This window comes from Wolffia australiana, chromosome 5, assembly GCF_029677425.1.
Source record: "Wolffia australiana isolate 7733 chromosome 5, ASM2967742v1".
Lineage (NCBI taxonomy): Eukaryota > Viridiplantae > Streptophyta > Magnoliopsida > Alismatales > Araceae > Wolffia > Wolffia australiana.
This window is the reverse complement of record NC_135839.1, coordinates 224494-234054: the sequence shown is the minus strand read 5'-3', so window position 1 is coordinate 234054 and position 9561 is coordinate 224494. Positions and strand designations below refer to the sequence as shown.

The following is a 9561-nucleotide window of genomic DNA, read 5'->3' as shown; positions in this document are numbered from 1 at the left end:
TTTGATTTAATCTGGAGAAAAAAAAAGAATCGCCAGAATAATAGAGGAAAATGGAGCTAAAAAATTAGAGGAAAATAGAATCAGAACGTAGAAAAATAGAGGAAATTTGAGAAAGAATTGGAGATAGAAATCGATGTGAATTTGTTCATGTTTCGTATGACTCCATCAAGAGTTAAGTTAGAGAGCAGAAAAAATGGAGAAAATTAATGTGAATTTATTAATGGCTGGTTTTAATTTAATGAGGAAAAAAAAGAATCGCCAGAAAAATAGAGGGAAATGGAGCTACAAATTAGAGGAAAATAGAACCATAACGTAGAAAAACAGAGGAAATTTGAGAAAGAATTGGATCTAGAAATAGATGTAAATTTTTCATGTTTGATATGACTCGATCAAGAGTTCAGTTAGAGAGGAGAAAAAAATGGAGAAGATTAATGTAAATTTTATAATGGTTGGTTAGGTTCAGTCAGGAAAAAAAAATTGCCATAAATAGAACAAATGGAGCTCGAAAATAAGAAAATGTGAATTTTCTCTTATTCTGTAGGATTTCGATCCTGAAGAAAAAGTAATAAAATAAAGTTACAAAATGAGACGTAGAGTTGGGAAATTAAAAAGAGGAAGAAGAGAAAGAAAGTAAAGAGGAAGAAAGAGGAAGAAAAAAAAGAAAAGATCAAAACGAGGTGGAGAAAATAGAAGAGGAAACAACGGCAGAATAGGAAAATAAAGAAGAAGAAGAAGAGGAGAAAAAAAGAAACGGAAGATAAGAAAACCAGTTATTGCTCAAAGTTAAAGATGATGGAACAGAAAATTGGAGAGATTCAATCCTATCAAGATATTATAAATAAACAAGAAACAAGAAGAAGAAGAGACAAACAAGGCAGAGAAAAAAAATAATGAGACGTAGAGTTGGGAAATTAACAGGAGGAAGAAGAGAAAGAAAGTAAAGAGGAACAAAGAGGAAGAAAAAAAAGAATAGAGCAAAACGAGGTGGAGAAAATAGATTTCTCTCTGCCAAGGAAAAACAGTTTTGAATGTTAGATTTTTCTCTGTGTGAACATCCAAACCATACAACATTCTCCAGCTTTTGGGAAAGATAAAATAATAGGCATAAGAAAAGAAACAAGAATAAGAAGAATATGGAGAAGAAGAGAAGAAAAACGAAGAAGAGAGAAAGGATGAAGAACGATAGAACAATAAAGGGAAAACGGAGTTTACAGCAGGGCAAACGTCGGCGGCGTCAGTGGCGTCGGCGGCGTCGGCGTCGGCGTCGGCGAGAGGCGACTTGGCAGGGGAGTGCGGGAGAAGGAGAGAGCGGGAGAAGGAGAGGAGAAGCGAGAGAGGTTTTTCGATTTTTTTTCTTTTGAATTGGATTTTTACTTTTTTTTAATTTACCTAAAAAGAATTCGCACAATTCGCACAAACCGAACCGCACAGGGGTTTGTGCGAATTGCGGTTCCTTTCATTGTGCGTTCTTTTCGGAAAATCCGAACAGAACGCACAATTCGCACGGATTCGCACAAAGCGAACCGCGCGACCATGTCTAGATAGGAGATGGTAAAAACCCGAAACAGCCACACGTAACGGTAAGCCCCGGGGCAACAGCTGTTCAGAGTTTAAAGTCCGTCGTTCCGCCACCTGGCGCATCATTCCGGCCTCAAATCTAAGCGAGACAAGTGGCCGCAGAGAAAGAAGCGGGTCAAACGTGGCCTGTCGGTGTGTATTGCAGGAGGTGTCTTTCCCGAAGTCTCCATCGTCAAAGAGCCAGGGAAGAAGAGAAGGGGTTCCGGCGATGGAAACGTTGGAGGAAGAGAAGGAGTACTGCTGGAAAGAGGTAGCGCTACCGCACATCGTTCCCGTCGTGGCGGAGCCGGAGCTAGAGCGCGAGCCCTTCGCCGAGCGCCGCCGCGGCCGCGACATCCTCGTCGCCGTCGACCACGGCCCCAACAGCAAGCACGCTCTTGACTGGGCCCTCGTCCACCTCTGTCGCCTCGCCGACACCCTTCACCTCGTCCACGCCGTATCAAGTTGCACCCAACTCCTCGCCTTCTTCTCGCCAATCAACTATCGTCTTTTCAGATCTTTGTTCACTCGTACTGACCAATGAAACACCTAGGGCTTGATGTATAAGAAATTCTTTCATCCCATTTGATACAGAGGTAGAACAGGGTCAATAATAAATAATACCAGATTATCGATTTTGTAACTATCAGAGATAGATGGGTTCTTTTGATTCAACATGACATCTAGACGTATCTCTCCGTTCAGGCGTGGGAAACCAGGTGGTGTACGATGCGAGCCAGGTGCTTATGGAAAAGTTAGCCGTCGAGGCGTTCCAGGTGGCCATGGTGAAGACGGTGGCGAGGATCGTGGAGGGAGACGCTGGGAAGGTGATCTGCAAGGAGGCGGAGAGGCTCAAGCCTGCCGCCGTTGTCATGGGCACGCGTGGGAGGAGCTTATTCAACAGGTGAAAATGCGAAAAGGAAAGGAGGATTCTTTATTCATGCTTCTCTCGTTCACGCTCTCTTCTTGTTCCTGGCGTCGTAGCGTGTTGCTGGGCAGCGTCAGCGAGTACTGTATCCACCATTGTAAGGCTGCTCCGGTGATCATCGTCCCTGGCAAAGGTCTGGCCTTTTTCTTACCAGTTTTTCTTACCAGCTTCGTTTCTGAGAGCTTCGTCTTCTACTCCAGAGGCCGGCGAGGCGTCCGTCATTTGATCCCTTTGCCGGCACCGACGTCTCTCTCTCTCTCTCTCTCTCTCTCTCTCTCTCTCTCTCTCTCTCTCTGTGAGTAGATGTTTCGACGTTACCATCAAAGCATTATTTTGTAGTATTTTCTAATTAGTTCTCGGAGGAAGAATTGCAATGCGTTTCTTGGTGTTTCCCCTTTCAATTAGTGAAGTTTGGGAGAAGAAGAGAGGAGATAATGGGACAGCGGAAAGGAAAGAGGAAAGGGGAAACGACAGAGACAAATATTTAATGAGCAAAATCTTCTGTTTTCTTGTTACATAGGTATTTATAATCAGACGTAGGTGTGATGTTGATGATAACTGTTGACTTGGTGAAATCCGTTTGTTGATGATCTTTAACATGGCCCTAGAAACCTAGAACAATGTTCAGCCTGTACCCGACCTAGATGAAACAGGCTTGGGTGGTAGGGAAGGTCCAAATGTGTGAGCGAATTATTTTAGTGCGTTTGTGCGGTGCGAATTTCGCACATCGCACAGCACACAACACGGGTCTATGCGGTGCGGTTATGTGCGACTGTGCGATTTTTTTTTAAGGTGCCCCTCCCCCCCCCACCCTGGCCGCCCGCTCCCCCACCCCCCACCCCGCCCAACAGTGAGGAAAGGGGTCTTCGTCGACGCCGTTGTCTGGGCGACGCGGTGGCGCCGCCATGGCCCTGCAACAGTGAGCTGTGCAAATTGGTGCAATGTGTGGTGCAGATTTCTGCACAAAACCGTACTGCACATCGCACAAATCACTCCACTCTGGTGCGTGCGAAAATTTGCACAATTGGTGTGAATTTTTGCACCGCACCGCACACCCTTCTCTATTGGGTGGTGGTCTTGCTGAGAATATGAGCGTTTAGTTCTTGTTGGGGATGAAGACAACTTCAAGGTGCATACAAGTCCATTGTTCCTGCAGAAACTGAAAGTGCCATTTTATGCATTCCCATAAGAGAGGATTGCAGTTGAGATGAATTTTTTGAAGCTCATGCAGCAGTGACAAAAGTCGCATGAGCAAGGCCAAGGTAATCTCACTTCAATTATCCAAATTATACTAGGAAAATGTACTTGAGGTCAAAATCCAAGCATGTCATCCATCAAGATCCAGATCTGGATAGAATTGCTTTCCGATCACCCACATGGGCTGAGAGCCCAGTAGTGGGGGAAAGCAGTGCTGCAAGATGATGTCATGCCAAAAACAATAGAGATTCATGCATGAAAAAGGGCATAATAGAAGTAGAGATGTATCTTTCGTTTCTTTTATAATGGCAATTGACAACTTGAGGAGTGGAGTGGTGTTCCTGGTCTCCACTCCCAGGGGTGTAATATATAATCAGATAGTGAACAATAAAATATGGTGTGAATGGCCGCTAAAGGTGATTTGGGTAAGTGAAAAGGAGGAAATATGAGTATAACCAACGCAGATGTGAAGTATCAATCACCCAAAAACACATTTTAATATGGTTCTTGGTGTCTTCACCTTACCACTACATCTCGGAGCTGGGCAAAACTAGTATAAATCCTAGTTTAAGTCAAAGATAGAAAATATTCTGATCCAAGATGATACAAACTAAGGTCCATCCTCAGCCTCACCCAAGCAATACACCATTATCGTGGGCTGTCAAATGTGATGATGTAGCATAATTGAGGGTGCTGGGTTTTGTGTGTTTTATCTACATTATAAATCAACTATGGAACACAATACTAAATTAAAAAGGGATTTTGAAACAAAACAACATAAAGGATCATAACATCTAACATTAAATGACTTCTACAATTATTCAATTCTTCGATGAGTATCTTAACGCCCTCAAATTAATGTGATATGAAGATCACATTAAGATCTGTTCTTCACGCCCTCAAATTGAGCCCCCAAAAAACCAAGAGGATTCTTATAATCTAGCCTCACTAGAAGAAATAATTGGGAAGGAAGAGTAGAAAATGAAAAAAAGGGAGGCACTCAACAATGATTCACATGGGTATCGAATACGGGTGCCCCTATATCCACCAACATCAAAAGATCGGTAAGTATAACCCTCTAGCTCATGTATTATTCCAGTTAATCAATTTAAGGCCAAATAACCTTTTGGTGGCCAGCCTTATATTTAACTATATCAACAAATGGAGTGATTCGTAGAGGATCCATCTAAGCATACGATAGTCAAGCGGCCAGCCTGTGAGTTGCGAAACAATACCTTGTGCCCTAGAATATATGGAGTATGATAAAAATTTCACAAAACCTAACTGTCATTAGTTATCATTTATATATAACCCCTCATCTATATTACACTCATAAGAAAACTTAGGTGTTGGATTCTAGAGGCCTAGATCTAGATGAAAATTTCAAAACGATTCGCAGAGGAAGACTTTAGCAAAATCGTAATGGCATCGATAAAATCGTCAGAATGAATTAACTGTGCACGGATCACATACGTGATTCTATTGATCCTTGAACGAGTCGCATCAAAAGTGTGGAGAGGTGTGGGGGGAAGGGAGAAGAAGGGGAAGGCCCCTGAACAATTCTGGCCGGGGTAAATTTAGTTCAAAGCCTTATTTTATTTAAACTAAGAGGGTATTTTTCATAAAAACCCCCAAAAACTTAAGTATATCTTTTGACGTCCAAAGACCATTTGCGTGTGATCCCCTAGTTAACGACTCCAGTGGCCTAATTACCTTTATTGACCTTCCAAATTAATTAACTCTACCATCATATAGATTAATTAACATCAGATTGATTTAACCCAATAGATAGCTTGAGTCCCCATCACGTGGGGTACCAAGCTACACCTTGTGCTGTAGAAGATATAAATGAGTCTATATCGACTTACTCATGGAACCTGTTTATCATCAGTTACTATGTATGTATATTCCCTCATCCACTTGATGCTCCTAGGATGACTTAGGGTATGGTCAACTATCAAACCCTAATTTGTCATCCGAGTTATTACTGATGCGTTCAGAAATCATCGTAGAACTCTTCTCCCAATATTTCACTGCCTTGGCCAAGGACTTCATAGTATTATCTTCGTTGAGCTATCACCTCTTCTACACAGGGTGGACGATCCCATATTGACTACTCAGTTGTCTTCGTGAACTTCTTGATGCACCCAAACTAAGACCTTTTAAAATCCCATGATTAGAGACTTTTTGGCCATAGTCAAAGTACATCCATTTTTCCACAAGACATGATTGGTGTCTCAGGACCACTTACACAACCTTGAGGTGAATCAACCTGATTGGTAGTTTGGCATAATATCATTCAGGAATTCATACAGATCAATTCACTGAACTCTTTCCACTAAAGAGTACCCACTATCTATCCTTAGTGTCTCCACACTAATGATTACAGGAACTGATAAGGGACCATCTAGCATCAAAGATCTCGTTGAACTAGTTCGTTGAGCGAGGGATCACGCGCGAGACCCAGCCTTTGGTGTACCCAGCCTCTTCAACATGCCACAAAGGTTTGACATTATCTTTCATTATGTTTTCTTTGCTTAGTTAGCCTTGTATGTAGGCCGCATATGTGCTTTTTTTGTTCGTTCGCACGTGTTTGGGGCCGCTGTATGGACCTCCACATTTGTGTGTGTGTGAGCCCAAGTGTGGGCATGTTTGTGGATTTCTCTCTCCTATTAGGGGGCCCTAATTACTCTTAATTTAGCTTTCTCCCCATTACTTTTAAGGGGGAGGCCCATATTTTCCCCTATAAAAGATGGGGCCCACCCATAAGAAGAGAAGGGAAGAGAAAAAGATTGAACAGAATGTGACTTAAGTGTTTTATTGAGTTTTTGCCATATTTATAAAAATGCCACTGCGAAGTTAGGAGAAAGAAAAAAAACCATAGAGCTCGCCAAAAACCGCCGCTGTCTTCGCCGAAAACTGCCAGCACCGCTGCCTTCTTCGGAGCTCCAATCGACATCTCCCACGTCCTTCCCGTCTGCCACTACCGCCCTGTAGGTCATCCATGATGCCGTCACGACCAGCCATGCAGCCACGACCGCTGGAGTTGCCAACGGCCGCCGCAGAAGCTACGGCCGCCGAAGCTGCCACCGGTCACCATAGCTGTGCGGCCGCTGCAGCATTTGTGATCGTCGTAGCCGTCTGCGGTCGTGCAGCAACCAGTGGCCACTTTAGCCGCCCACGGCCACCACATCAGCTCGTGGCTACTGGAGCCGTCGAAACACCTGTGGCTGTTGGAGCCACCAGAGCCATTGTAGCTGCCCACAGCCGCTGCCACAGTTGTGGCTGTCGCAACAGCCCTCGGTTGCCGCAACCACGGCCACCACAGCAGTTCGCGGCTGCCACATCCCTAGCAGCCCTCGCAGCCAGTTGGAATTGCCGCAGCAGCCCTAGCGGTTGCCGCATCCCATAGCGGACGCACCAACCCTAGCAACTGCTGCAACAGTCCTTCGCAGCCACTGGCCGACAATCTAGGCCACAGCTTGCTTGGCCATCTCGATCTACCCTAGCCATGGCTACTGCCCCTGAACTCGCCGTCGCCATGCCTGTCACCTCCGCGCCCCCCGTAGTTTCCCTTGCTGCCGTTGTACGTGTTTCCCCAGGCCGTCGCGTTCGCTACCATCGTGCCTCATCACTACGCCAGGCCACCGCACCCTATCTCCACTGCACCGTCACATTGTCACAACCTTCTATCGCTGCGCCATTGCCCCGCCCATTGTTGCGTCCATTGTTACACTCGTCGCAGCGTCTACTCGCGTCGCCACGACTACTCACACCGCGCGTCTACTTGTGGCGTCATCGCGCCTACGTGTAGTTCAGCGCCCATCACTGTTGAAATAGACATTGTCTCGCCTGATGCTACTGCTACGCTCATAACTCCCTCTCGGCGTTATATTATTTCTTTCAATGCCTCCAAATGTTTCTCCACTAACGGGGTTAGGTTAGTGATAGATAGGAATACGTTAGTGGGAATATGTTTCTATCGGTACGATCTTGGTTGGCGTTTCAAACCGTGCTTGATGGGGGACCATCCTGCCTTACATACATTTTTCTGTTTGTTTGTTTCTATTCCCCCTAACTAACTTGGGCCCCCTTCTTCCCTATAAGAGGGAGGTTGCCCCTTGTAAGAAGAGAGAGCCAATTGAAAGAGATTTGGAAAATGTAGCCCTTCATTTTTTAGGCATTTTAGCAGTATTTTTTAGAGTTTTTTTCTTTAGTTTTAGAAGTTGGGAAAATTACAGAAATGCCCCCAAGAAAGGAGGTTAGGGCATTTCCCATCGTCTTCGTAGGAGCGCCAGAGCCGCCTTTGCCGGCGCCGTCAGCTCCGCTGCCACGGTGACTTTGGGGCTCCCTCGGCCGCCCTCGTCGGGCGCCTTAAGCCGCCTCGGCCTGCTCGGCCGCCCCTCGGCTGATTCCGGCCACCGCTGGCCGCCATACCGCCGCCACCCAGTCGACAGCCTCCTACCCTCCGTGAAGAGGATGCATGAAATTCAGACCGAGGCAAGACTGGATGATTCTGGGCGTTGAGCGGCCCACTGGATGAAAAGACTGGGCGTTCCGGGCGTTGTACGGCCCTGGTAGAGAGTGAGGTGGATGAACGGGCATGGACGAAGGAAGCGGGAGCTGGCACCAATCCTGGGCGGCCTGAGGTGGCTGTTGTGGGCACCCTGGAATGGCAGTTTCGGGTGGCCTGAGGTGGCACCTTGGGAAGCCCCAGGCGAGTTGTCCTTGGCGGTCTGGGGAGGTTGCCTAGGACGACCTTGGGCGTCAGCCCTGGGCGGCCTGGGCGGCGGCCTTGGGCGGCCTAGGGCGGGCTGCCCTGGGCGGCATGGGCGGTGGCCTTGGGCGGCCTGGGCGGTGGCCTTGGGCGGCCTGGGGCGGGTTGCCCTGGGCGGCCTGGGGTGGCTGCCTTGGGCGGCAGCCCTGGGCGGCCTGGGCAGCGGTCTAGGGAGGCGGTAGAGAGAGAGAGAGAGAGAGAGAGAGAGAGAGAGAGAGAGAGAGATTGAGATTGAGAGAGAGAGGAAGGACGAGGGGTGGAAGGCCGACGTCGCGAGGCAGCGGCGGTGGCGGTGGCGGTGGCGGCGCTAGGGCTGGAGAGGTAGGGAGGCTTGGGCAGTCCTCCAAGAAGAGTTAAACAAAACTCAATTCTTGAAATATGACTGCCTAACTGTTTCTTGAAACAATGGCCTATATGAAAGAATTCTGATATCTAACTTGGTCAAAAACTTGACTTAAGCGGAAGCGTTCTATGATTCTCTTATGAGTTCTAGGGGTTTGAAACTTTTTCTTGAACCTCAAACTCAACTGGATTACAATCATCTATTCATAGTATGATTGTATGAAACACATTTCCATCATAAAGCAAATAAATAACATACCATTGCCATTGGTAATGATGAAATGGTTGAAGTTGATCCAAGAAGCTTTCCTCTTGAAGAAGATGATGGACTTTTGAGCCTCCCTTGTGTTTGGCCTCTACCGGTATCCACACGATCTTCCCTTGGAGGTGAGTTCACTGGTGCTCTCACAGATCCTTCTCTTTGACCCCTCCTTGTTCTCCTTTGCATGCTCTTTGGAATTCTTCCAATTCCAAGTGAGTAGGAGAGGAAGGGGATGAGAAAAGATGAGAGAGAGAACCAAATTCGACCTAGAGTTGGTTGCTTGTGCCCAGTGCCCACATTTCCTTAAATAGGGCTCTCCACATGTCCTTTGGCATTAATTTCCATTATGCCATCAATTAATTATAACTTCACCTCATAAGATCTTATGTGTGTGACCCTATAGGTTCACTTATCATTCTAGTTTAATGACTCTAATAGTTGATGATCATCCAATCAACTTTACCAGTCAATTAAATTCATAACTCACTTATAATTTAA

General features: G+C 46.2%; 1 protein-coding gene across 2 annotated transcripts; it reads left to right on the top strand.

Moving 5' to 3' along the window:
* Window positions 1–1669: 1669 nt before the first annotated feature.
* Window positions 1670–2886, top strand: RD2 (Adenine nucleotide alpha hydrolases-like superfamily protein). 2 transcript variants are annotated; one of them, XM_078575660.1, is made up of 4 exons: window positions 1670–2087; window positions 2263–2461; window positions 2542–2618; window positions 2686–2886. In XM_078575660.1, exons 1-4 carry the CDS (start codon window positions 1787–1789, stop codon window positions 2709–2711), a joined length of 603 nt encoding a protein of 200 aa, XP_078431786.1. In that variant the 5' UTR covers window positions 1670–1786; the 3' UTR covers window positions 2712–2886. The 2 variants fall into 2 exon arrangements, with proteins under 2 accessions (XP_078431786.1, XP_078431788.1); XM_078575662.1 differs by having other exon boundaries at window positions 1676–2021.
* The last annotated feature ends 6675 nt before the right edge of the window (window positions 2887–9561 follow it).

Coding starts and splice junctions, on each gene's coding strand:
- RD2 (XM_078575660.1), top strand. CDS start 1,787: ATGGAAACGTTGGAGGAAGAGAAGGAGTACTGCTGGAAAGAGGTAGCG. Junction 2,462..2,541: donor GGGAGGAGCTTATTCAACAG/GTGAAAATGCGA, acceptor CTGGCGTCGTAG/CGTGTTGCTGGGCAGCGTCA. Junction 2,619..2,685: donor GATCATCGTCCCTGGCAAAG/GTCTGGCCTTTT, acceptor CTTCTACTCCAG/AGGCCGGCGAGGCGTCCGTC.